The 27,238-nt window shown below is 37.5% G+C and overlaps 1 protein-coding gene and 1 pseudogene across 3 annotated transcripts; one reads left to right on the forward strand and one right to left on the reverse strand.

Annotated features, from left to right (window-relative positions):
- Positions 1-5,539: 5,539 nt before the first annotated feature.
- Positions 5,540-27,128, reverse strand: NUP43 (nucleoporin 43). 3 transcript variants are annotated; one of them, XM_037810763.1, is made up of 9 exons: positions 26,952-27,128; positions 24,002-24,088; positions 23,564-23,686; positions 22,602-22,679; positions 17,653-17,833; positions 17,254-17,389; positions 13,219-13,370; positions 10,941-11,063; positions 5,540-8,344 (listed from the first exon to the last, which is right to left on the reverse strand). In XM_037810763.1, exons 2-9 carry the CDS (start codon positions 24,059-24,061, stop codon positions 8,115-8,117), a joined length of 1,083 nt encoding a protein of 360 aa, XP_037666691.1. In that variant the 5' UTR covers positions 24,062-24,088; positions 26,952-27,128; the 3' UTR covers positions 5,540-8,114. The 3 variants fall into 3 exon arrangements, with proteins under 3 accessions (XP_037666691.1, XP_037666699.1, XP_037666687.1); XM_037810771.1 differs by lacking the exon at positions 26,952-27,128 and adding an exon at positions 26,905-26,920; XM_037810759.1 differs by lacking the exon at positions 26,952-27,128 and having other exon boundaries at positions 24,002-24,169.
- Positions 25,567-26,184, forward strand: LOC119514958 (annotated as a pseudogene).
- Positions 27,129-27,238: the final 110 nt, after the last annotated feature.

Genomic DNA, 27,238 nt, shown 5'->3' on the forward strand with positions numbered 1-27,238 from the left:
GTCTCTTATGATCTTTTGGTTTGGGTGCTTGGGTTTGGGTTTTCCATATCGTCCAGTTTCTTCACATGCTGTAAAATTTTCTGCTGGTTTTGGCCTCTTGGCATTTGCTAAACTTGATAGGATTCTTCTAGGATATGTAGACTGATTCAAACACTTACCTCTAATTTGTCAGATCTACAGCTTCATGGAGCACTCTTTCTCTAACCAACAGGTCGCATCCATGAGGCACCTATTCCCCTCAAGGCAGTTCTCCTCAACTTTGTCTTTATGTTGAGTGGGGGTCTGAGTCTTGTGTGGGTCCAATTGGTGCACCAAGTTTGTGTGTGTAGTTGGCGCTACCTACCCTGAATGTGGGGCATGTGTCTGAGCAGTTAGGGAGGGTGGGAGGCTTTAATAATCAAATCTCCAAGGTGTTCCTTGAGATTTAAAGCTGTTGCAATAGTCTAATCCTTCAGTTCAGTCTTGTCAGTTTGTCTCTTCCACTGACCCACAAGTCCTTGGTATTGGCATATGTCCCCTGGGACTTGTGAGTGGGTCCCTCTTCCAAGCCGTGCCATCCTAGGGCCACTGTTGAGGGAAGACTGTGCTACATCACAGGTAAGCACCGCTCCCCAAGGGAAGTTCTGGGCCACAGGGCTGTTTAGGGGTGTTCCCAGCCTGCTGAAAGGATGGCTGAATGGGGCATGTTAATTTCCCCCTTTTCACATAGTTCCGCCTTCCCAGCTCCAGGACAATTAGCTGCAGGTGCGTGAAAGGTTAGTGTCCACACCAGATATTGTGGCATGTGTGCATGTTGCTGGAAACCCTTCCCATCACACTGGGTTGTTTTGGGCAGCTCTGGGCTGTGGCGCTGGCACCTTCCCCCACCCCTTTCTTGGGAAGATATGGTTTTTTGGGAATTTTCTCATCCACTAGACATTGCTTTGTCCCTCAGAGCTATGTTAGTTCTCCTCTTGCCTGGGCCCAAACTGCAAGTCTTTGAGACTTTCTGTAATGGGCTTCTTAGAGTAATTGTTTTAGAAAAAGAGAAAAAGATTAAAAAAAAAAAAAGAAAAAGAAGTGCCCTCCTTGCAGATCTAATGGGCTATTGGAATGCTAAGAGACAAGGGTCCTTGCCCTCTGGATTTGCATATGTGCCTGATTCTGTTTGAGCCCTGCCCTTCTCTGTTTATGTTCACTGGAACTCCAAAAAAGTCTGTTTTTATTCTGGTTTTTTTTTTTTTTTTTTTTTTTTTTTTTGCTGTTTTTGCTGTTTTTGCTACCCCTATCTCTTCTCCGCCAGGGTGACTGCTCCCATATTGTCTGGTGTCTGGTCTCAGCCTATCTATGTTTGGAGTTTTTGATCAGTAGTCTGAGTTTTCAATCAGAGCTGCAACTGTAGTTCTACCTCCTGGTTCCCAGCAGCCATGGGCCCTCCTCCCACAGGACTGTGCCTGGAAGGGAGGGGCATGGGTCCCCTGGCCACGAGGACTTACAGATTTGGCTGATCTCAGCTGTTGTACGTGTTCGTGAATGTTGTATGAAGTATGCCCAAAGCCAAACTGCTCTGTGGTTTCTGGTCCACGCAGTTCCTGGCTTTCTACCTACTGACTTGGAGGAGTAACTAAAACCCACAGCTCACCACTCCACCATCTTGCCCCACTCTACCCACCTTCCCCTCCCCAGATGATCTGATCCTCAAATTTGTAGAAGAGAAAGGTAAGGGACACCAAATGGCTAAAGCAATCTTCAAAAAAGAACAAAGTTGGAGGACTCACACTTCCTGATATCAAAATTTACTAATCTAAACAGTGTGGTACTGGCGTAAGGATAGACGTAAGGATAGACATACAGACGATGGAACAGAATTGAGAGTCTAGAAATACACCCACATGTCTATGGCCAACTGATATTCCGTAAGGATGCAAAGTCCATTAAGCAGAGAAAGAATAGTGTCTTCAACAAACAGTGCTGGGAGAACTGGATATACACTTAAAAAAGAATGACGTTGGACTGATGTCACCAAACACCAAAATTAATTCCAAATAGAACTGAATTGAAATATAAGTTCTAAAACCATAAAACTCTCAGAAGAAAACATAGGGGAAATCTTCATAACTTCATATTTGGCAATGGATTATTAGACATGACATCAAAAGAAGGAAAAACAAAAAACTGAATTCCTTCAAAATTAAAAAACTTTATGTACCATAGGACATTAGCAAGAGAATGAAAAGACAATGCACAGAATGGGATAAAATATTTTGAAACCATACATCTGATATAGGTTTAATATCTACTATATATAAAGATCTTCTACAACTCAGCAACAAAAAGACAATTATTAAAAAATAGATAAAGGACTTGAATAGACATTTTCCCCCAAGGATAGTTCAAATAGCCAATAAGCACATGAAAAGATGCTCAGCATCATTAGTCTTTAGGGAAATGAAAACCAAAACTACGAGATGTCACTTCCCACACACTGGGATGGCTAGTATTAAAACAAATACAAAAACAAAATAATGGAAAATAAGTGTTGCTGAGGATATAGTGAAATTGGAACCCTGGTGCATTGCTGATGAAGGTAAAATGGCACAGTTGCTGTGGAAAATAGTTTGGAGGTTTTCAGAATGTTAAAATATAGAATTACCATATGACCTGGCATTTCCACTCCTAGGTATATATCCCAAATTAAACATAGGGACTGAAACAGATACTTGGATAGCAATGTCCACAGCAGCATTATTCACATTAGTCAAAAGGTAGAAACAACCGAAGTGTCCATCAACAGACAAACGGATACACAAAATGTATTACAGCCAAACAATGGAAGACAATTCAACCAGAAAACGGAAAGAAGTTCTGATACAGCCTGACACAGATGTGCCTTGAAGACATCATACTGAGTGAAAGAAGCCAGACTCCAGACAAATATTTGTATGATTCCATTTATATGAGATATCCAGTACAGGGCAAATTCATAGTCAGAAAGAAGAAAGGTTAGAATGGTCTGGGGGGAGGGAAGAATGGGAAGTTATTGCATAATGGGTACTGAGTTTCCGATTGGAATGATAAAAACGTTCTGGAAATAGTGGTAATGGTTACACAACATTGTAAATGTATTCAATGATAATGAGCTGTATATTTAAATATGATTAAAATGCTAGATTTTGTTATGTATATTTTACAATTTTTAAAAAAGATTTTAAAAAGAGAAGCTAGAAAAAGAATAAAATAAAACAAAGCCCGGGAAAAAGGAATTAAAGATAAAAGCATAATTTAAATAATTAGGAAAAAGAAGTCCTTTTAGAATTAATAAGGAAAAAAACACGAAAAAACCCTGACAAAAAAGAGGCTGTAGCAACAGATATGGAACTTAAAGCATTATACATCTGAACCACTAATCAACTCCCCCCTCCCCACCCCAAGTTAGGTATGAGTTTAACAGGACTTATGAACAGACGGTCCCATGGTGGTGACCAGCCAGAAAAGATAGAAGGTACTGCTCTCCAAAGAGCGGGGAGTTCCAGAGGGTGGTTTATAAAAGACATTCCATCGGGTGTGAGAACAAAGTTTTGGCAGGATCTTGGGACACAGGAGTATGGAGATTTGCTATCAACAGTGATCAGGGGAGTGGAGTTTTAATGGTTTGTTACAATATAATTTGTACATTTTCCCTCCTCCCCACAGGGATGTCTGATGACCATTAACGTCAGTTCCAGTCCAGTAGGTGGCTGTGCAGTAACTCACTTTCACTATGGAGGGGATGGGGCCCTGGCCCTGAATCCCCATAATCCATCCCCATGCAGCATACTACCTCGACCATGACGTTGCATCCATATTCCACCCCACTGATAATCTTGACATCACAAAAGTAGGACAGACATGATGTACCTTTGGCTGTGATGCAATACTAAGTATAGAGTGGCCTAACACTTCCCATGAAGTAATGATGACAAAAGCCGAACCTGAATCTCACCATGTCTCAAGATCTAAGTACTAGTTTACAGGAAATGTAGAGGACAGAGAAAGATGTAAAATGATAGCTCAAGGATATAATCAACCAAATCGTGAATGAAGGAAGTTCTGTAAGACAGATGACCCAGTTTGTGCAACAAGTATTTGAAAGAGAAGGAAGGCACAACTGCTACAGATTAAAAATATCAACCAAATACAAGGTGTTACCCAATTTGTGATACCGATTTGAACACACTATGTGTTTAGACATTTTTTCAAATTTACGTTTCAAAATTTTTTTTCATCTGATAGAAATTATAAAATATTTATGGGCAAAATAATATGTCAACTAGGATTTGCTTTAAAATCTTAAAAAAAAACATAAAACAAAACAAAATACACAAACAGCATAGGAAGAAGAGATGAAAGAAGAGCAGGAGACCTGCTGAAGTTAGGTGATGGGTACACAGAGGTTCATTACACAATTATATTATTATATATACATAAATATATATAACGAAAAGTTGAAAAAATTTTCAGAGATTATGTTCAAGTGCCTACAATAGCAATACATGATTTTCTAGAAATACATGTTACAGCCAAAATTGTTTAAAAAGAGTTAGAACATCTAAATAAACCAATCACCATGAAAATGTTAGAAAGTATCAAAACGTCACTCCTTCCAAAGAAACACTGACTCACACTTAGCAGAAATATTTATTAACCTATTAAAGAATGATTCCCATGCTAATCAAATATTTCTTGAACTTTCTAATTTTAAAAGTTTTAAGAAAGTAGTATAACTCCATATCAGAATCTGGTAAGCTAATGCCTGAAATATGGATGTACAAATCCTAAATATTAGCAATTAGAATGCAGTAGAATGGTAAAAGAATAATATACCCTGATTACACAGTTTATTTTAGGAATGTGAGATTCATCAGTAGAAAATAGATTAAAATAGGAAAAACCATGTAATATTAATAAATGCAGAAAAGAAATGAAATTCAACTTTCATTGCTAGTCAAAGAACTATTTTAGAAAATACGAATAGAAGGATATTTTAACATAATAGAGATTTTCAAGAACCAGGCAAACACTTCATGATAAAATCTAAAAGTATTCCAACTAAAATTAGAAGCAATAGCAGGAAAATTCCTAAGGTTCACAATCTGTTACACACAAAGTGTAACATGAATCCCCAAACCTCCAAATAATACATTTTGTTTCAGAAGCTTAGTAGCATAACTGTACCCATATCATTGTGAACCACTAACAGATTTTATTTTTCCCACTTTGGATATGTTTACTTCCCTATAGATATACTAACTGTGTTTAACTATAAGTTGCTGTTCCAGATCCAGATCCATTAATTACTGCTAAAACCATTAGGTGAAAAGCTGATGGACAGGCAGAAAAGACTGAAACTCACAACACAGATGCACCTTGAAGACATCATGTTGAATGAAATAAGCCAGACATAAAAGGACAGTATTGTACGATCTCACTAATTTGAACTGATTATAATTAGCAAACTCATAGTTAGAATATAGAATATAGGGTACCAGGAGATAGAATGAGGGTAAAGAATGGGGAGCTGATGCTTAATTTGTACAGAATTTCTATTTAGGTTGATTGTAAAGGTTTGGAAATAGATGGTGGTGATAGTAGTACATTACTGTGAGTGTAATTAACAGTGCTGAATTGTGTGTGAATGTGGCCAAAAGGGAAAGCTTAGGTTTGCGTACGTCACTAGAAGGAAAGATAGAGGATGGAATATTGGATTGTATAACAGTTGAACCTTGTGGACGATGACTGTGGTTAATAGTACAAATACATGAATGCCATTTCATGAACCATAACTAATATAGGTCCCCATTATGAGATGTTAACAAAAGGGTGATATATGGGAAAAAATACACCTAATGCAAACGATGGACTAAAGTTAAAAGTAATGTTTTAATATTCTTTCATCAATTATAACAAAGGTACCAGACCAGTGCTAAGTGTCAACAATTGGGGGAATAAGGTTTATGGGGTTTTTCTTTATGTGGTAATGAAAATGTTCTATAATTGATTGTGGTGATGAATGCACAACTCTGTGACTATACTGAGAGCCACTGATTGAACATTTGGACAGACTGTATGTAGAGTGAATATATTTCAATAAAACTGCTTATAAAAAAAATCCAGAGCAGGGTTGGGAGTAGATGGAGCAGAGATGAACTAAGATAGGTCATGGTTGTTAAGTATTAAAGCTGGGTGATAGGTACGTGGGTTCATTAAGTACTCCATTTATAAATGTTTGAAATTATTCATAAATAAAAAGTTTAAAAAGAAAAAAATTTGGATGTATTAGATAATTATATTCCAAATGTAAAAATAATTACATGTCAAATATGAAACCATAAAATAGAAGGAATAATAGGTTAACATTTATACAAACCTGAAAGATAAAACTGAAAATGTTTGCATTATTTGATCAAAGACAAAAAATTCTTACATATAAAAAGCTCTTAGAAATTTATAAGTAAATGCTAAAATACCTAAGATAATAAAAATGGCTAAAGATATAAACAAATTTTAAAATACAAATGAAATAAACATTACAGCACTAATCATAACAGTAAAAAGCTGGGAACATGTGAAATAATCATAGGCAACCAAAACAATTCAAAATGATAGCAGAGAAATATGCTTACTGCTAGGGAATGTGGGTTTAGAAATGTTAACATCTACATTCTCATTGTTATAAAAAATTATGTACATTAATACATAGAAAAGGGTCTGTAAAGACTATTAGTTGTCTCTGATTGAGATCATGGATACTTAAATTTTTTTGTTTTTCCTGTAATTAATTACTTTTCTCTTTTCTGTTTTTTAAATTTTGTATTATTATGTAACTAATTACTTTTATAAGAACAAAAATGTCTTCAAAATTAGTCCCAGCAATAAAACTATAAACAGATTAAATATTCCACATCATTTCCTTTACTTCTTAGGTTCTTTGAAATTCAGTTATTAGAAATCTTTAATTGAAATTATTGATCCAAATATATACACATATATTTCATTTTAAAATTTTGACCCCAAAATCTCAAACAATCAAGAAAACCCAAAACTCTGGGTTAAATGGTATAAAAGAAAGTTGAAATATTTAGTTGGAGAGAAAAGTAAAACCTTTCCAGAATTACCACTATCGTAATTACCAAGTAAATGAATGCATACTTCAATTGTGTAATAGCAACCATTTGTCACTAAGGCCTTAACAGTTCAATAGTGCATTTAACAAACTTTAGAAAGACAATGTCACGAGGTTATCACTAACATTTCTGATAAGGATAACAATGGCAAATTTTTAAAATCTCACCACCTCTTCATATGATACCTATGAAATTTTACTCAGGAAGTCAGTTCACTTAATATAAAGTTTTTTTTTTTAATTTTACAGCACAACATCCAGTTCAGCAGTTTTCAACTGCTTCAAAACCAAACAAAAACACAAAATTCCTTAAGAAAAAAAATGTATTTTTTTTTATTAAAAAAAAAAAAAATTAGTGTAGGTCTAAAGCAGTTGACTGAGTTCTGTTCAAAACTACTATAATAAAGGAACTTGTCAATACATTTTCACCTTTAAAAAGTTTTGAACCTGAGTATAAATTTGTTATTTTTGCTCTACTCATTTTCTGAAAAAAATTTATCCAAATTATTAAGGAAATAAGATGTGGAAGGACTGAAGAAAATGCTTGCAATAAAGAGAATAAACATGAACACTGGTGAATGCTGCGAAGGATGGGTAGACCTACATACTGATCATAAAATTACAGGAACCAGTTGGGGGGGTGGTGGGAGGGTGGTATCTAACACAGTATGTCCTCCAACATCAAAAATGAAGGGCTGGTTCCATAGGCTATCAAAAATAGTTTGTTTGAAGGCAGGACAAGAGTTCCTTTGATTATTTTGCACATATTCAAATTCTTTACCATCAGGTATCTACTGGATTCTGCAACTATTATAGGAATGTCTAACTAACAAAAGTTGAAACTGGGCCATCAATATTAACAAGCCTACTGATGTTTCTACTGCCCACCTTACGTTTTCTAATAACAATTTTGCTCATAAGTTGAAATTCAAAAGGCTGTGTGTTTACTTGCAATCTTATAATTATGGCACTTTCATGAAAAAAGTTGTCTAGTAACATAAATTGCTTCTGCATCAGTTCCACAAACAAGACAAGGACCTAAAACATCTAAACTATTTACTGACAGAGTCCTGCTGGGAAGCAAGCTTGTGATTTCAATCCGGTCTTTGGCAGGATCAGTGCTGAGCCAGGAACTTAGTAGAGAATGGTGGACATTAGCCTGGTTACTTATGCTATGAGACAAAAAAGTACTACTTCTTCCACCTGGGAGAAAAAAAGAAAAGGAAAAAAAAACTTTGAAGATTAACTTTATATTAATAAACATCCAAAATTCCATGATATTTTTAAAAGGTGATGATTTAAAACTGTTTCATTCTCAGTTAACAGGGTGGTAATTCCATTGTCACATATCACCATTTTTTACCAAAGGCTTATTCAGTGATATTAAATACTTAAATTTCCATGAGATAATATGGATATCACTTAATGTTTCAGGCAAGTCAGAAGATTTAATTTTGACCCTGTCTTTCTGTGCTCCTCTAGTGGAACATCTCAAACATGTAGCAAAATGTCAGAAGACAAGTTAAATAAGTAAGGAAAAAAAGAAACCAGAAGTTTAGTAACATACAGAAATGTAAGCTCTTGAATAGTAAAAAAATAAGTGATAATGAAAAAGAATTTATAGACATATTTCTAGATAATTTTAAAAATATGATCATCTTGCATTAGATCTCCTTCCAGTCTTACCCTTTTTATATAATTGTTCCTTTAAGTTGAATTTTTAGATTTTAAATTTCTATCTCTAACAGTAGTCTGTATTTAATGTAGAATTAAGTGAAGCAGAAGCAGTGTATTTCAATTTTAGCCATTATTTGCTCTCAACTGTCTGCTAGGTCAAATAAGAACAGGTTTCATTCATTCAATAAATGTACCTGAGTACCTCCCAGGCTCTGTACAAGGAGCTGGGAATATAAGACAAGGCCCCTGATGTCTTGGAGTTTAAAGATTAGTGGGTTTAAACCTTAGTGATTCACGAAGGCCCATTTCAATTTCCATCTCCTTCTAAGATGGCTTTCAAAACAACTCTAATTCGTGTATTTCTCTTCCTTCCTGAAATCCACAGCACTTGCATGTGCTATTAATTAGCATAATATATCTTGCAACATTTCTTACATAATGATTCAACTTCCCATGCCCCTTCTTAAGATCAGGTTGCATATTTCATACTTGTTTTACCTTTTCAGTATCTTATACCATGCCTTGCAATAGAAGACACAGAATACAGTAAATGGAGAAGGAAGAAAGAAAAAAGCAGGCGCTAGCTAATTCTTAGATAAAATTACCAGTTTCTCCATAAATGAAGTTAGCATAGATGTATACACATGTGCACACATTACATGTGTCTCCAACACTTTTTCTGGAGAATTTTAGAATTATTTCTCCTTAGCTTTGGGTGTATCTTTTCCTGCTCCTATATTTTGCATCACTCTCAAATACTGTGAAAATTAACACAATATTAGAACCCCTGTGGTGAGAGTCCCTGGTCTCCCTGCTTCCACTTTTCCGATCCCTCCCCATAGTCCATTTTCTACGCAGTCCCCAGAGTGATTCTTTGGAAATGTAAGCCAGATCAGGTCAATCCCCTGCTCTCTCCGACGGCTCCTGATCACACTCAGAATAAAATCTAAAAGTCCTTATCGTGGCCTACAAAACCTTATGGGCCTGACCCTCAGCTGCCTCTCATCAGCCTTTCTCCCCACCTTGTCTGCTGAACTGCAGGCACCAGGGCCTCTTTCTGCTCTCTGCCTATCTTAGGCGCTTGGCATCTGCTGCCTCCTCTGCCTGGAATGCCCTCGTGTGACTCACACCTTCACTTCTTAAGCAGTGGTGGATGACTGGAAGGTGAAGGAGGGGAGAACTGGCTCTCTTCCTGCTATAGGTTTTTGGCAACGACAGCTTTGGCATAAGTTTAGCCCTGGTTGAGGCAGTACCTTTTCTGCTGATCTGGAACCAACTCTGACAGTATTTCCAATAATGCAATAGCAGGGCTATTAGCCATTTTTGATTTCTGGGTATTGCTTTTCTTCCTCTCTGCTCCTTCAGCACCTCTCCTATTTTCTTTTGTTCTTTCAGCTCTTCTAACACATGTGAGACCAATTCCCTCTAAACTAGGGTAGTTTGTTTTTCTGATTGGGTCCTTACTAATACCTTATCCATTTATTTATTGTCTGCTAGAACGTTTGCTCTCCATGTATAGGGAACTTCTATTCTGCTCACTGCTGTAGGTCCCAACATCTAGGAGACTGCCTAGCACATGCTGTCAATCAAGAAACATTTGCTGAATGAATGAATGAACAAATGAACTTTGGAACCATAGACAAAGCCTCAAAAACAGGAAGCTTGGAAAATGCAAACCCTTAATTGTAAGTGTACAGTTTCTGGCTGACCTCTGTTTACTTCCGACTCCAATCAGGAGGCAGGGCATTTTTAAACTGAGGTGAAACCAACACTGTGACCCAGGAAAGAACCACTTTCTTCTTGCCATCCACCCTGCCTTGGCAATGTAATATGAAAGAGTTGTCAAAGCCTATCCTCCATCCAGCAGGAGGGCCAAGGTCAACACTCACCAACAAGAGCCTGGGCTGCCTGAGGTTGGCCAGGGGGGCAGCATCTTTAAACACCAACAGAATTGCAGTGAGTGGCTATTGCCCATTTCAAGGCCTGTGATACTGGAATTTACCATAAGGAGGGAGAATGAAAGCATTCTGCCATTCTTTAGTGTTAAAATTTGAGAATTTCTAATCTAGTGTTTAAAAGTATAATAAAATTATATACAAGAATCTTCATTACAACTTTTTACCTTGTTGAAAGAGTGATGATCTCTCAGGTTTGTCTGTGGAGGCATCCCAATGCCAGAGGGATCCATCCTCAGAACAAGTGAATAGATGATCTGGGTTGGATGGGTGAAAGTGAACTTCCCACACTAAAAGATAAGAACAGTGCAGCTCATTCCTGTGCAGATTAGTTGAACAAATGACATTAAACCCATTTCTAGGCATACCTTCCATTCCCTCCATCACACACCTTCAACCCCTCAATCTGTGATAAAAATCAAAGGCTTCATAATTTAAGAAAAGACATAATACAACTCTCCAAATAGCTATCATCTATCAGACGGAGAAAGAAATCAAGTAAATCTATTTGTGTAGAAAGTGTGAAAAAAATGAAAATAAATCCTAATCATTTGTTCTATTATTTTTTATGGAAAAGTATGAGGATGAGATAGTTCAGAGAAAGACTTATTAAAAATCGGTAAATTCTGGGGGTATGTTGGAATTCCCCATATTAATTTTGTATTATCTTTGCAACTGCCCTATAAGTTTGAAATTATTTCAAAATAAAAAGTTTATTTAAAAAAAATCATAAATTGTCTTATTCTTAATTCCTGTGTCATCAACATATGATGGTTATGTTATTGGATGGACCAAGAAAGAAAAGACCTTAAGAGGAATATAAAAATGAACTTCTGACAGGCAGAGACCAATTTTGGCTCATGGCAGGACTCTGGGTACTGCTGGCCTGTACCACAAAAATAGCAACTGGATCCTAGCAAACCAAAACCTGGAAATGCTCTAAGAATCTGGATTTAGTTTCAGATGAATCCCAAATTTAAGATCCAAATTGGGACTGGGCCCCCTGTCAAGCTCTAAACATTAAGGGAACTTTGTGTATTCAACAGATGCTAGCCAATGACTAGTCCGGACTCCTTAAGAAGTTCCCTGCAGTCCACTGATCACACAGTCAGTCGGAACAGAGCTCTGTGACTCTGGGCCAAGTGACCTTAAAAAACCAGCATGGAAACTGCCCAAGGTGTGGCATAAAAGTGAACAGCACATGCTGGCAAGGTGGCAATATTCTTTCTGACAGTTACCACAATTAAATCTCATGCCACAATCATCAAAAAGCTACCTTTTTCAGGAGGAGAAGAAGGTGGCCCGGGCAAGTCCCTGTGTAAAAGTACATTCATTCTGTTCCACTAAAACAAAAACAGCGTGGTAGAGCTGGGAGGAGATTGCCCAAATCTAGATTTTTATGTATTTATTTTCAATTTAGAAAACAAATCCCTATAAAACACCTCATTTCATTTCTAGCCATGAATCAGGATGAAATTTAAAATAACACATTACAAGCCACTGCATTTCTGTGTTTTGTTTAACAATATAGGCTGGCAGCTAAAAGGAGGCTGGTAAGAAGAGATCTGAAAGTTTGTAATAGTACTATCACTGGGTTAGCAACATCAGAATCTATGAAGGCATTCCTTATTCATTTTTTATTCTTTCTCCTTGGAAGAGCTATACCTTGGAGAGGCAAATAATTTTCTATCCTTTATTTGCTTCTTGAAAGTAAATATAATCTTAAATCATTAACCTTTCCAAGGTAATAACGAGAAATTTACTTAAACAGAGAAGTCTTAATGTTGGTTCAATGTTTGCTCTTTTGTACTTTCACTCAAGTGGAGCTTAACATAAACGTCTCTGAAATCAGAATCTAATAAAATATAATCCATTCTGGCATGATATCAAAAACAGAAGTGTTAAGATGAAAAATTTCTGTGTGCCCAAAATCAAATGGCAAAAGAAAAACAGAAAAAAATAGACTATCCCCTAAATATCTATTGTTCTTATTAAAAAAAAAAAAAAAAAAAAAAAAAAGATTTAATAATAGATTGAGGAATAAAACTGATGAGCAAGTATGAAAAATAACACCCTGGATTTGTAGGGGAAAAGGGAATTCTTATACTCTATACCCAAAGAATGGGCAATAAAAGCTGGGATTATTTTTAATAGCACAATTTGACAACATTTATCAAAGCTTTAAAATTATGCCAACTTTACTTCTAAAAAGTTATCCTAAAAAAATAAGTGCACACAGAAGGATATAAAGACATTCTTTGTGATTTTGGACATCATAAAGAAACATCATAAATGTTAAATAAAAAAAGACCAGTTAATTATTGTAAATTTATACCGTGCAGGCATTAAAAGTTACAATGTAAAATAATCCGTATGTATCATCATGGAAAGGTGCTGACAAATATATGTTACCAAATAAAAATGTTCTATCTCCACACTACTTACTTTCAGCTTCATGAGCCTTCAGAAGAGACACTGGCATAGAACCTTGTCTGACATCCCAAATGCTCAGCATTCCATCCTGGCCACCAGTGGCTACAACATGCTGCTGGTTGGGATGTCTGTCAACACAGTGGAGTGGCACTCGGTCACCAGTCCTGGGGTGGAGGTGGGGATGAATCAATGACATCAAATATATATTTTGTTCTAGTAATAAAATGGCAATTTTGTGGGTGGAACTACTGGCTGACCCTTAATCATGCCCAACATTGAATAGATTAAATATATTTCCAAATATCTAGAATTTTTTTGGAATTAAAGATCAAAATTATTCAAACTGTTTTCAATTTGGAGACATGGTAAGCAAGATAGTCTGATGGCAAGATGTATAAAACACATTTTCATTTCTTGGTTCTTTTTTTATTTAAACATTATGTATCTACTTTACAGAATATTCTTTAACCCTACCTTATTTAATGCTTGGTTTATATAAATATTTTTCAGTTTGATACATTCTATTTTCTTAATAGAAAAGAGGTTATGCACATAGAAAGGGATATTTCTGAGCAGGAAAATATCTCATATTGTATTTGCCCCCCCCTCCCCAATTACATCTAGAGTGTATTACACCCACTTTCAATAAAATCACATACTGAGCAGAAATAAGTTCTCAATTAAATAATATAAACACCCAAGAAACAAAGGCTCTGAATCAATATAACAAATATTTACAAAGGCAGGATAGGAGTATCAAGGCCAACAAGTGATATATGCTCTACCAAATTGTATCAGTGGTCAAGCTACTAACATTCAATTAAAATGTAATAAGATTTAGATAGGCATTTCCAGGGAAGATGGCAGAGTAGGAAGCTCCAGGACTCAGTCCTACACCAAAACAGCTATTAATCTGGCAGATGCTGTCCGAAGTAACTGTTCTGGGGCTCTGGAAGTCAGAATAACAATGCACAGCATCCACAGAAGAGAGGGAGGAAGAAGCTGATAAACTACAGCAAAGAACAGTGAGTTGCTTCTGGCACCCATGCCCCACTCTTGTGGCAGGCCACCTTGGATCCAATCCCTGGCTAGCTCACTAGTGACCCTGAGAACAGGGGTGGTCATGGCTGATCACTGATTACAGTTTTTGATGAGGGAATTCAGATTGCAGGGTCCCAGCTCTGAGCTACTGTTTCAACCTGCCCCGACGAAGGCAGCAGCAGCCATTGTTTCAATCCTGCTTAGGATAGAGGCAGAGGTGGCAAATATTTATAGATGCAGTGCTTCCTTAGGGCTGTGGGGAAGAGTTAACTCAAGGCCTGCACTTACTGGGTAGGCCAGGAAAGCAAAGCCTTTGGGAACTGTCAAACAGGCTTTTGGTATTCTTTCTGATCCCCTTCCCAGGGGACTTAGGAGCTAGTCTGCGCCCCCTTCATGAATCACTGGCCTGTTTTGGCTGGGAAAGTTCTCTCCCGGTTGACCCTCTTCCCAGAATTGGCTCATCATCACTAGCTATTAGAGAAATGCAAATCAAAACTACAATGAGATTATAATTTCAGGCAACACTATGATCATTCTGAGAGCCAGTGATTGTATAAGCTGGATGGATTGTGTGGCATGGGAATAAAACTACTTTGAAAAAAAAAAGCAATGAATGCCAAACGACCACAGTATGATGAGTCCAAGTCAACAGTTGTCCTGAAAACCCTAAAGAATACCCGGATACCTATCTGAGACTCTATAAGGGTTTCAATCACTAAGTTTATTCTTCAGAAACTTAAATTCTTCAGAGAATTCCTATGCCTGCTAAGTCCCCAAATCCAGAGGCAATAGCCTCTTTAAGAACATCAACCAGATGTGTCCCTTTTCTTATAAAGTTGATACCCCTTTTCAACATGAACAAGTTAGGGTGATCACTGCCTAGACATCCCTGAAGATGAGGAAAATGATTAAACTAGAGGAAGGGGTAGCAGTAGATGAGATGGAATTTAACAAAGGATTAAGAATTCTGAATCTTTATATAATTTTCTTTTTCTTAGTTGCTGGGTTATTAGAACAGTAGAAGGAAAGAACTGAAATGGTGTAACACATAGCATCCTTTGATATCTGTTCTACAGCTACTTGTTAAATTGTAATTTGAAAACTAAAATCTATCACCTTTTTGTATATATATTTCACAATAAGGAAATAACTGAAACTATGGTACTGTAACTCATAACAACTTTGGAAATTTCCTATATAACTATTTGATAAAGCATACTTTGAAAGATATTACCTTTTGGTATATAGGTTATATTTCACAATAAGGAAATAATTGAAACTGTAGAACAGTAACCTATAAAATTCTTCCAAATTTGTTCTCTACTTGCTAAATTTCACTTGGAAAGTTATCACTTCTATGCATATATGTTATATTCTACAATAAAAAATATGATATTAAAAAAACCCAAAAAAACACACAAAAAAACACAATGAGATATCATTTCACACCTACTAGAATGGCCACTATTAAGAAAAACAGAAAACTACATGTTGGAGAGGATGTGGAGAAATAGGAGCACTCATTCCTATTTCTGGGAAGAATGTAAAATGGTGCAACTGCTGTGGAAGACAGTTTGGCAGTTCCTCAGAAAGCTAAGGACAGAGTTAACATATGATCCCACAATCCTACTACTAGGTATATACCCAGAAGAACTGAGAGCATGGATGTGAACAGACATTTGCACACCAATGTTCGTGGTGGCATTATTCACAATTGCCAACAGATAGAAGCAACCCAAGTGTCCATCAACAGAAGAATGGATAAACAAAATGTGGCATACACATACAATGGAATATTATGCAGCTGTAAAAAGGAATGTAGTCCTGAGGCATGCAACACCATGGATAAACCTCAAGGACATTATGCTGAGTGAAATAAGCCAGACACAAAAGGACAAATATTGTATGAACTATTATTATTATTTATTTATTTTTTGGCCACAAATAAGTAATTTATTCTGGAATTCAAGGCTGCATCCACATTCAAAAATCAATCAAATTTATCAACTATATTAACGGTCTAAAGAAGAAAAACCATAGAGTTACAGCATGGAGAATGAACATTTTCAGTTCTTTTCGGTACATACCTTGGAGTGGAATTCCCGGTAGTTCTAGGTTTAACTTATTGAAATACTGTTATTTTTATTGTTTGTTTTTAAATTTTTCGATAAAGTTAAAAAAAAATAAAAAATAAAAAATAAAATGAGGTAGCTGCTGTGGAGAACAGTCTGGCAGTCCCCCAATAAGTTGAATTAATTATTATAAGCAATCTCACAGAGTAAGAATCTATAATATAGGTTTCCAGGAAATAGATTTCGGTTAGAGTATGGGGAGTTGATTCTTAACTTGTACAGGATCTCTATTTAGGCTGATGGTAAAGGTTTGGAAATGGATGGTGGTGATGGTAGCACATTATTGTGAGTGTAATCAACAGCACTGAAGCATTTAGGTGAAGATGGTAAAAGAGGAAACTTTGGGATAGATATATTACTCAAGTAAAAATTAAAGGATAGAACATGGGACAGTACCACATAGTGAACTGTGTTATAGACAATTGACTAAAGTTAATAGTACAAGTGTAAAAATGTTCTTTTGTGAATTATTAACAAATATACAATAGCGACATGAAGTGTTATTAATAGGGTGGTATATGGAGAAAAAATACACCTAAAGTAAATAATGGATGATAGACAGAACTATTTTAATAATCTTTGATCAACTGTAACAAAAGTAACTACTCCTAAAAAAAGGTTCAATTATATAAAAAAGTGCTATCATCAATAACAAATGTTTCACACCAATGCAAGGTGTTGGTGGGGTGGTATGTGGGAATCCTATATTTTATGCATGATTGTTTTGTAAATTCACAACTTCTCTACTTTAAAAAAAAAAAAAAAGTAATATGCTTAAAAGTCAGTTGCTACCAACAGGTTAAAGTCAGTTGCTACAAATAGGTGAACAAAATAATTTTGCATCACACCACCAAAGTTATAAATCAGAACTTACAGTGATAATATCTGAGAAGGCTCATTTCCTTGTTGTCTGAAATCCCATATTTTTAACTGTCCAATTGAATTTACTGTCAGAATCTCAGGAGTTCGAAGGAAGGTTACAGCATGTAGCGTACTGCTATCTGCATTGTCTACAAATTAAGAAAAAAGAATGTGTGCTAATGGCTCCCCTTTTTCCATGAAAACCTTAAATCGTATTCCTTCTATTGCCTGAAATATTACAAACGAATTTTCAAGTAAGTCACAGTATAATTTCTATAGAAAATGTACAGCAATATATGTTAAAATGAACTCTCCTTTGATAGAAAAATGCTATCACTTATAGGACACCTGAACTGTTTTCCAATGGAGGGCTCAGTTTTCATGTAATCCTATTTTCTCTGATTTTTCTTACCTATTGTTCTCACAGCTTCCCTGTGATCAGCTCTGAAGAGATTTATCCTACCATCTTCACCGACTGTGACGATCTCAGGGTTGTTGCACACGACCCCAGTGCATGGGGCGCTGCTATAGGAGGGACTGCCCAGCCCAGTGTGGCGGTGCGCTGTTGTCCACTGCTGGTTGACTGACAGTGTCTATGTGTAAGAAATGAGGACACCAATAAGAAAAGTAAAGTTCCAAAAACTAACTCTTTTTTCCAACAAGAGTATTTAAAAATTCTGCCTCACTAGCTCCTGCCTCAACAAGATGGCAATAGGAAGCTTCAAGGCTCCTTCCCCCTACAAAAATTCTGAACAACCAGCAAGAACTAGCAGAAATTCTTTCTCAAAGCTCCAGAAAATACTGAAAGGACTGCAGTAACAGGAAGAGTGCAGAATCAAGAGAAACGCTACTGAAAAGCAGTAGTATATTTCGGAGCCCTGGCTGGTCCCTACCCCATATCCTTACCACGAGCCATCCTGTGCTGCCAATGCAGATCACTGGTCCTCATTCCAGAGGGAGCAGAGTAACCCTTGTGTACATGTTGAGAGCATGTATCTCTGGCCCAATTTGTCTGGTGGTGGCCTTAGGGACTCACCATCCCAGAACTGGCCCTGCCTGCCATCCTAACAGAGTTCTCCTGCAGTACACTGTGGGAAATGAGTGAAGTTGGTGCCTGGGAGAAGGGATTGCAGGCCGTAGGACATACAGTGCAGTGCCCAGGCCTGGCAGGAAACTGTTTCCAAGGGAAGAGGTGATATTTGTATCCATGCAAATGGGGGAATTCCCAGGGCCACCATCTGCACAGAGGACTTAACCTATTCTCTAAACTTATTGCAAGGATAAGCCCTGAAGGAGAGCACTCCTACAGGTCAGTCCACAAAGACTGAGAAAGGTGTTTTCATTTTTCCCCATCCTTTTTTTTTTTTTTAAATTAGTTCCTGGCATTCAACAAAAGCTCCGTCATAACACTAGCCAGATACAAGCTAAAGATCAGATGCCTCAGAGCCTAAATTCCAGTGATAACACATTAAAATACCAAAATGGCCAGGTTTCAACAAAAGATCACAAAACATACAAAGAAACAGGAAGTGAGGGCCCAAGCAAAGTAGAAAATTAAAGCATTAGAAACTATCAAAGAGGAAGATAAGACACTGGGACATACCAGCAAAGACTTTAAAGAAAACATGGCCGGGAGAGCTGGATATCCATATTCAAAAGAATGAAAAAGGACCCCTACCTCACACCCTATCCAAAAATTAACTCAAAGTGGATTAAAGACCTCAATATAAGAGACAGCATAATAAAAACTCCTAGAAGATAATGTAGGGAAGCATCTTCAAGACATTGTATTAGGAGGTCACTTCTTAGACCTTATACCCAAAGCATAGCAACAAAAGAAAAAAATAGATAAATGAAAACTCCCCGAAATTAAAAGCTTCTGTACCTCAAAGGAATTTGTCAAAAAAGTGAAGAGAAGTCAACTCAATGGGAAAATATATTTGGAAACCATGTATATGACAGAGACTGACATCTTGCATATATAAAGAAATCCCAGAACTCAACGACAATAGTACAGACAGCCCAATTATAAAATGGGCAAAAGATACGAAAAGACATTTCACTGAAGAGCAAATACAAATGGCTAAAAAACACATGAAAAAATGTACAACTTCACTAGCTATTAGGGAGATGTAAATTAAGGCCACAAGGAGATATCATCTCACACCAATTAGAATGGCTGCCATTAACCAAATAGGAAACTACAAATGCTGGAGAGGATATGGAGAAATTGGAACTCCTCTATTCATTGTTGGTGGGACTCCATAATGGTATAGCCACTCTGGAAGACAGTCTGGCGGTTTCTTAGAAAACTAGATATAGAATTACCTTTCAATCCAGCAATTTCACTTTTTGGTAGATACCCAGAAGATCTGAAAGCAATGACACGAACAGATATTTGCACACCGATGTTCATAGCGGCATTATTCACGATTGCCAAGAGATGAAAACAACCCAAATGCTCTTCAACAGTTGAGTGGATAAACAAAATGTGGCATATACACACGATGGAATACTATGTGGCAGTAAGAAGGAACGAGATTGTGAAACATATGAAAACATGGATGAACCTTGAAGACATAATGCTGAGTGAAATAAGCCAGACACAAAAAGAGAAATATTGTATATTACCACTAATGTGAACTCTGTGGAAAATGTAAAATAAATATTTTAAATTGTAGAATGTAGGGGACATAGAGATAGACAGCAACTAGTGAAGGAGGAATGATAATCTAATAGGAACAGATAAGCTATTGAGGGTAATCTCAATGGTATAGGAATGCTCAGGAATGACTATGGTTTGCAAACTTTCTTGGGTATGGTAGGATCACGTTGGAAGCAATTTTAGATTATCTGTTTTTCTTATTCCTTTGTTTGGATATGGTTTATTAATTTTCTTGGGGTACAGTAGGAACATGTTGGAAGCAAAGTAGTTATTTTGGGTTATGTGTTTTTCTTAATCCTTTGCTTTGTTTTGTTTGAAATGTTGTGGGGGTTTTTTGTTGTTTTAATTTTTCAATAAAGTTAAAAAAAAAAGAAAACACAGGCAAAGAATTAAAGGAAATCAGAAAATTGATAGATAAACACAAAGAGAATACTGGGAGAGATGGAATTTATGAAAAGGAACGAAATGGAGCTGAAGATCACAGCAACAGAAATTTAAAATCCCCTAGAGGGGTTCAAAAGCAGATTGGAGACGGCAGAAGAATCAGTGAACTTCAAGATAAGAAAACTGAAATTACTCAGTCTGAGAAGCAGAAAGAAGAATGAACAAAGAAAAGTGAACAAAGCTTGAGGAACCTATGGGTTACTATCAAGTATACAAATATACGTACTGTGGGAGTCCTAGAAGGAAAGGAAAGGGAGAAAGGGGCAAAGAGAAATTTCAAGGAAATAATGGTTGACAACTTCTCACATTTAACAAAAGACATGAAATATGCACATTCAAGATGCTCAACAAACTCCAAACAGAATAAACTCAAACAGTCCCAAGCTACATCATGTCATAATCAAACCGTGGAGTGCCAAAGATAAAGAGACAATTCTGAAAGCTGCACAAAAGTGAAGTAATGTGTCATGTATAAGGAAGCCTCGATAAGATTAAGTGCTGATTTCTTATCAGAAACTGCAGAGGCAAGAAGGCAGTGGGAAGACATAGTTAAAGTGATGAGAGCAAAAATTGCCAACCAAGAATTCTATATCTGGCAATTTATCTTTCAAAAATGAGGGAGAGATAAAGACATTCCCAGATAAAAAAAGCTGAGGGACTTTGTCACCACTAGACAGCATTAGAAGAAATGCTAATGGGAGTTCTGCAGGTTGAAAGGAAAGGACAACAGACAACTGAGTGAAGCCACGTAAAGAAATAAAGATTTGTGGCAAAGGTAACGACACAGTTAAATATAAATGTCACTACGATTGTGTTTTTTATTTGTAACTCTATTTTCTACTTCCTACCGGATCTAAAGGGCAAATGCATAAAATGTAATGATATATCAACAGTTTTGGGAATCATAATGTATAAATATGTTATTTGTAACAAGAGTTACATACAGGTGGGAGGACAGAGGGATACAGGAACATGGTTTTTATGTATACTGCTGAAGTTAAGCAGCTTTCAAATCAAGACTGTTATAGATTTAGGATGTTAAATTTAAGCCCTATGGTAACCACAAAGAAAATATCAGAGAATATGCAAATTCATAGAGAAAGAAAGTAGAATACAGGTTACCAGGGATAAGGGACAGGGGCAATGGGGAGTTAAGGCAAAATAAGTATAGGGTTTCTATCTGGGGTAAAGGGAAAATTCTCATAATGGATGGTGATGAAAGTACTGCAACACTGTGAATGTGATTAATCCCACTGAACGGTAAGTTTGGGAGGGGCTGGGATGGGAAGATTTCTGTTATACATTATATTCCCACAATTTAAAACAAAAAAAAAAAAAGAAAATTTTGCCTCATAACCTTCTAGAAAAAGAATGCTGCCCTTTCTCCTTTGTATTTCAGTGCACTACAGTCTAGTAATTACTTTCATCAAAGCTCCATATACATTGAATTAGATTCAAAAGGAATGTTTGTAAATAATATCCCATATTTATGTCCAACTAAAGAAATGGTTGTTGGGTATCAAGTAGTTGTGTGTTCAAAAGCAACTCTACATTCTAATGCAAATTAGCCTACATCTAAGATATAAATCTCAATAACTCTTTCTAAATGACTCCATTAAGGAAAATATTAACAAGATGTGCATCATACTTGCTAGGCACACCGACTAACAAGATTACCTTTATTAACTCCCAATCCTAAATAAGCACTCTCTTCGAGCAACTTAAAACTGTGTTACTGGAAGTGAGGCTTTTTTTAAAAATTGCCCTCACCATGGAACTCTGAAGGTCAGTATTCTTGGGCTTTAGCAAAAAGAAAGGTATTGAGAAAAAGTCAGTCTTCATATAGTGTACCCTCTTCTAATTAAAACCTGGGTTCTATCTGGCTAAGCAAAGTATCTGTTTCTGTTCTCTCTCAAAGGCATCTGAGCTAGAAGTTGCCCTTTCTTTCTTCAAAAGAACTTAAAATGGCAGAATTGCAGCAAAATTACCTACCGGAATATCATATTTTTAGGTCTAAAATAGTAACAGAATTTATTTAACAAGCTAAGGGATATCTGATTTCAATAAAAGGTCATGAAAACATAGTTCTAGAATTAATCATCTAAAAGTTTAATAATGTAACTGATTTTTCTCCCTGCATGTTTTGAGATTGTAAAGCTTAATTATTTGTATTCATTACTAAGCAGTCTTCTGCAAACCTTCCTCAAAATAATTAAAACACAAATGAGGTTTTCAAACAAAAGATTCTTTACCTGGTTATTCTGATGGTGAAGGAAAATAGTCACACATCCTGTTGATGAAGCTGCTACAATTCTTTCCTGGTCTAAAAACTAAGTAGAAAAATCCTGCTTATTATGGATTCAAAAACATTAGTAGGGAAGAAGCCCATTCGTTCACCTCAATTACATTTAACCCTATAGCCAATTTAAAACAGGGTTCATATGTGCCAAGCAAATAAAATGCAATCATAGATTTAAAAGGCAAAAAACTTCTAGACAAATAAGAGTATTTTCATGAATTATAAATAACAGCACTTTTTTCCTAAACTCCTTTGCCTGTGATTGATTGAATTTTGGACTATTACAATAAAGATTTAGAAAAATATTTCCAGGGCTAGGCAGTTTTCTATAGAATAAAATACAGGGATGTTGAAGTTATACAGACTTAATTTTGTCCATAATTCCAGCCCTATCACTTACTATTGACACTTACACATTGGCCAAGTAAATTAAGTTCTCCAAGTTTTGGTAAACCTTTGAAATGGGAGCACTAATCTCTAAGTAGGAGTTGTCATGAGAATTCAAAAAGCAAAACCATGTAAATTGCCTTGCTCGGTGTTTGTCACAAGGCATGTGCTCAACAGATCTTCTTAGTGTCAGTATTCTCAGTGGTAAGACAGAAATAACAATACTTGATTTCTGTATACACTAATTTGTGTAAACTCCAAAAACAGTGCTTGGCACATAGTAGATGATCAACTGATTAAAAACAAAACAAAACAAAACAACAACCCAAAAAAACTGCAATTAAATCTACATACTCAGTCCTGATTTTGCCACTATGTGGTTTTACGACGTTAGCAAAATCATTTTGTCCACAGAGGACTCAGTTTGCTGTAAACGAGGGGAGACTGGACAAACTTCAAAGTGCTTTTTATCTCTAAGTGTATTACTCTCAGTTGTTCTGTTAGTTTGTAGATACTACTCAGACTTACTTGCAAATCCATTACATCACCATGGTGTCTGATATCACACAATAACTGATGGTCTCCTCCAAAACCTCCATCCGAGTCGAAGTTGCCAAAATCTCCAAAAGACCACAGTGAAACATAATTTTCCTGTAAAGCAGAAAGTTTTATCTTGAAATGAAAGAAACGTCAACTCTGGGAAATTAAAATTTGTCTCTTCCAGGCAACCTTGCATCAAAATCTTCTCAACAAACGGTATCGGTAAAAGTTCAGAACATAAGGAGATGCGAGGCTCGAGCACTCTATTGCTGGCCGCGAGCTACCGGGCAATTGAACCCGAGATGAGCCTCCGACTCGGGGAAGGCGGGAGCAACCATCAGGCGAGAGCCGGCTCGAGAGGCCGGGCCGCGGATCCCAAGGGCCCAAGTGGGGGAGAAGGAGGGGCTCCCACCCAGGTCTGACTACCTCGTTATCCCAAGAGCCCGTCGCGAAGGTCTCTGCGGTCTGCAGGCTCCCCTGGGGCATCGGCCGCCAACGAGTTTTGCTGATTTTCTGAGACACAAACTTAGCGTAAATTTCCTCCATCTCTAAAGCAGGTACAGCAAGCAGGACCGCGCGCTCTAAACCCAATCCCTCACCCTGAACCCTGATTGGATGGGGCCTAGGCATGACGGTGGCTGCGGAGGACCAATTCTCCTTGGGCGTTGCGGGCACGGCTTTTACTAGTGGAGGAAACTGGCCACCTAAGCTGGCAGGGGCGACTCAGATCAAGCAGCAAGGGTGCTCTATGCCCTTGTGCTGTAGGACCTACTCTTAACCTGGAAAATGAATACAGAAAGGCACAGAGAATGTATTTGGTTAATAATTGTGCAATGTAAAATGAATTTAAGGGCAAAACCAAAAGAAAATCAGTGCATGAGAAACCACCTTGTAACCACATCTAGGCATTCAATTGCAAATAGAGAAACTAAAAATCCTTAAGTTCTCATGGAGGTACTCCACTAATGCACCAACTTATTATCGAAATTTCTCCCTCTGTGCCCCAAAACAAATCCTTTGTTTCACACTCATCAAGAATACACACTGTCAGAGCCTGGCGTTGTAATTCTGAAGACTCCAATTCTAATTTGTAGCCCATTGCCTAGTTGTAACCCTGGTCAACTCATTTATGTATTAAAAAGGAATAAGTATGGTGATATAGAATGTTAAAAGCCTAGGGATCTGTGCTCTAGATTCTTCTTCATGCTTTTGGATACACTTATGACATTCATTCCTCTTCCCTTCTCCAAATCCTGCCCATCTTTCACGGATCCAGCTACCTTTTCCTGACTACCACAGTCCATGGTGATAGATATAAACACAGCCCTCAGAATCTAGACCACTAATGGCACTTAAATTTTGTTTTCTATTGCTACTTTTCTTTTGGTGCAGGTCTTCTCAATTATAATGTAAATCCAATTGCAAAAAAGACGAATAACTTGTTCATCTTTTTATCTCCTTTACATTGTAGGTATTCATAATTGTATCAACTGTTTCTTTAAAGGGGGCGGATTCTTTCTTGTTCTTGTTTTTATCCGGTAGTCCTATTTCACAGCTGCAGTTTATGGAATCTCCACATGGGAATGCAGTCCACCTAGGTCAGCTTTAGAGGGTTATCAGGTCATCAAGGACTTGACTTTTTTTTTTCCCAACAAGAAGACCATCAGAAAATTGCAGAAAGAGAAATTCCAAACTGACAATTTTATTCCTGTATAATATTGAAATAAAGCACACTGTTTTGAGTGTTTATGGTCACAGGATCCCAGAAAAAAAGGTAAGGTCTAAGTATATTTCAGGTTAGAAGTCACATGTCACATTTGGCAAAATCTGTTAAGAATTGGAATATGAACATTGAAACTGGTGCAGTAGTATAGATGTCTTGACATAGCTTTGCTTCCTTCCTTAAAAGTGTATTGGAGGTACACGCGGGGCAGAAGCAGCAGAGAGGCAGGCAGAGGACTGAGCTGTTGCTCTGTGCAGTCCATGCAAGGATGTCTCCCAGCCTTCAGGAAGGTGCTTAGCTTGGGGAAAGCAAACCCTCACCCTGCTCCTTTTCAATTGATAGCATCTTAGGACGGGACCAGAAGCAAGACTGTGGCCCATCAATGAAACCTCACAGGCCCTGGGCAGACACCTGCGGCTCCTCAGGGAAAGATGGAATCCTACACCTACATGTCCCCGGTCTTCCCAGTGGGATCTCATTCCCTTGTACTGTGGATCACCCAATGCTGGAAGAAAGAGTTCTGAAACATGAAAATTACTTTTCGCTGTCAGAAAAACTGTTTTTGAAAAGAGAGTTGAGTTGGTATAGAGGCCGAAGACCAAGAACTGCTTTTACTCAAAACCAGATTGAAGTTTTGGAAAAGGTCTTTAGCGTAAACTGCTATCCTGGCATCGATATTAGAGAAGACTTGGCCCGAAAACTGAATCTAGAGGAAGACAGAATCCAGATCTGGTTCCAAAATCGGAGTGCAAAGCTGAAAAGGTCCCATAGAGAATCACAGTTTCTAATGGCGAAAAAAAATTTCAATACAAATCTCCTGGAATAGGATCAATGGAAATATCAAGTGTTAAAAATGTGGTTTTCTTGTCTGCATTTAATCTGAATAGTGTCATTTTTTTCTGAAAATATATTGTAAATAATTACATGGTACATATTATATTTGGAACTTTCAGTTAAGATAAATTCCTTTCCTATCTATTTTAGTAAGCATTTTCAGAAAAAGTCAGCTATTTTTTAAGTGAGCAAATTTAATCTAATAAATTAGTTTGCTAAAATCAATATACTCATGACTAAGTGACTTCACAAGCTGGATTCCATTTACAAACTATTTCAAGTAAAAAATCTGAGATACGGCAAAAAAAAAAAAGAAAAGTGTATTGGATCAAGTGATGGCTGGGTTCTGTCAACCTCGGTTCTAACTAGGAGACAGCAATTTGGACGCGACAGGCAATGTTCCCTGTCAGCTTCTTGCTCAACATCTGCAGAGCTGATAGCAACAAAGCCGGTGCCCAGACTAAAGATGGAATTTGTGAAGCCTGGTTAGCTGAAAGCGCTTGCTTGTGTTGAGACAATAACACATTCATCAAAGGATACAGTGGGATTTTTAACCAATGGTAGATCTTTTAAGTGTGCGTTGTTCTAAGGAGCAAAACATCCAACCTCTACACCCCTTGTCATGATATCACATTCTTCTCTCTGAATTTGTACTTTAGAGGTGAGAACAAACCAGGATACCAAGATTTCTGTCAACCAGCGCTGTGCGGGCCCCTAAACCCGAGTCTGCGTCCTCGGGCGCTACCAAGATCGAGCTGGGGCTCGAACACACCTAAACACTCTTCTACTGGGTTGTGAGGCAGGGAGGAGGAGGCCTACCGCCTAACAACCCTGTCAGTCTTGCCGCTCGCAACCGCTGACCCAGCGGCGACTGCAGAACCACCGGCGACAACGGCGACACCAGACCGGCCCCAATACTGCTCTGCACTGGGACACGGGCGAGGGTCTCGGGTCGGAAGCAGGGAAGCCCGGGGGAAGGCGCGGCGCAACGAGGCACTGCAGCGACCATGCCACCCCGCCACCCTAGGGGAGGTCCTAGGAGGACACCTCCTCGGCCCCGCCCGGCCCCGCCCAGCGCTTGGCGTCACAGGGCGCATGCGTGCCGC

The sequence above is a fragment of the Choloepus didactylus genome, chromosome 2 (genome assembly GCF_015220235.1).
Source record: "Choloepus didactylus isolate mChoDid1 chromosome 2, mChoDid1.pri, whole genome shotgun sequence".
Lineage (NCBI taxonomy): Eukaryota > Metazoa > Chordata > Mammalia > Pilosa > Megalonychidae > Choloepus > Choloepus didactylus.

Coding starts and splice junctions, on each gene's coding strand:
- NUP43 (XM_037810759.1), bottom strand. CDS start 24,121: ATGGAGGAAATTTACGCTAAGTTTGTGTCTCAGAAAATCAGCAAAACT. Junction 17,834..22,601: donor TTCACCATCAGAATAACCAG/GTAAAGAATCTT, acceptor TCTTACACATAG/ACACTGTCAGTCAACCAGCA. Junction 8,345..10,940: donor ATCATCACTCTTTCAACAAG/GTAAAAAGTTGT, acceptor TTTTTCTCCCAG/GTGGAAGAAGTAGTACTTTT.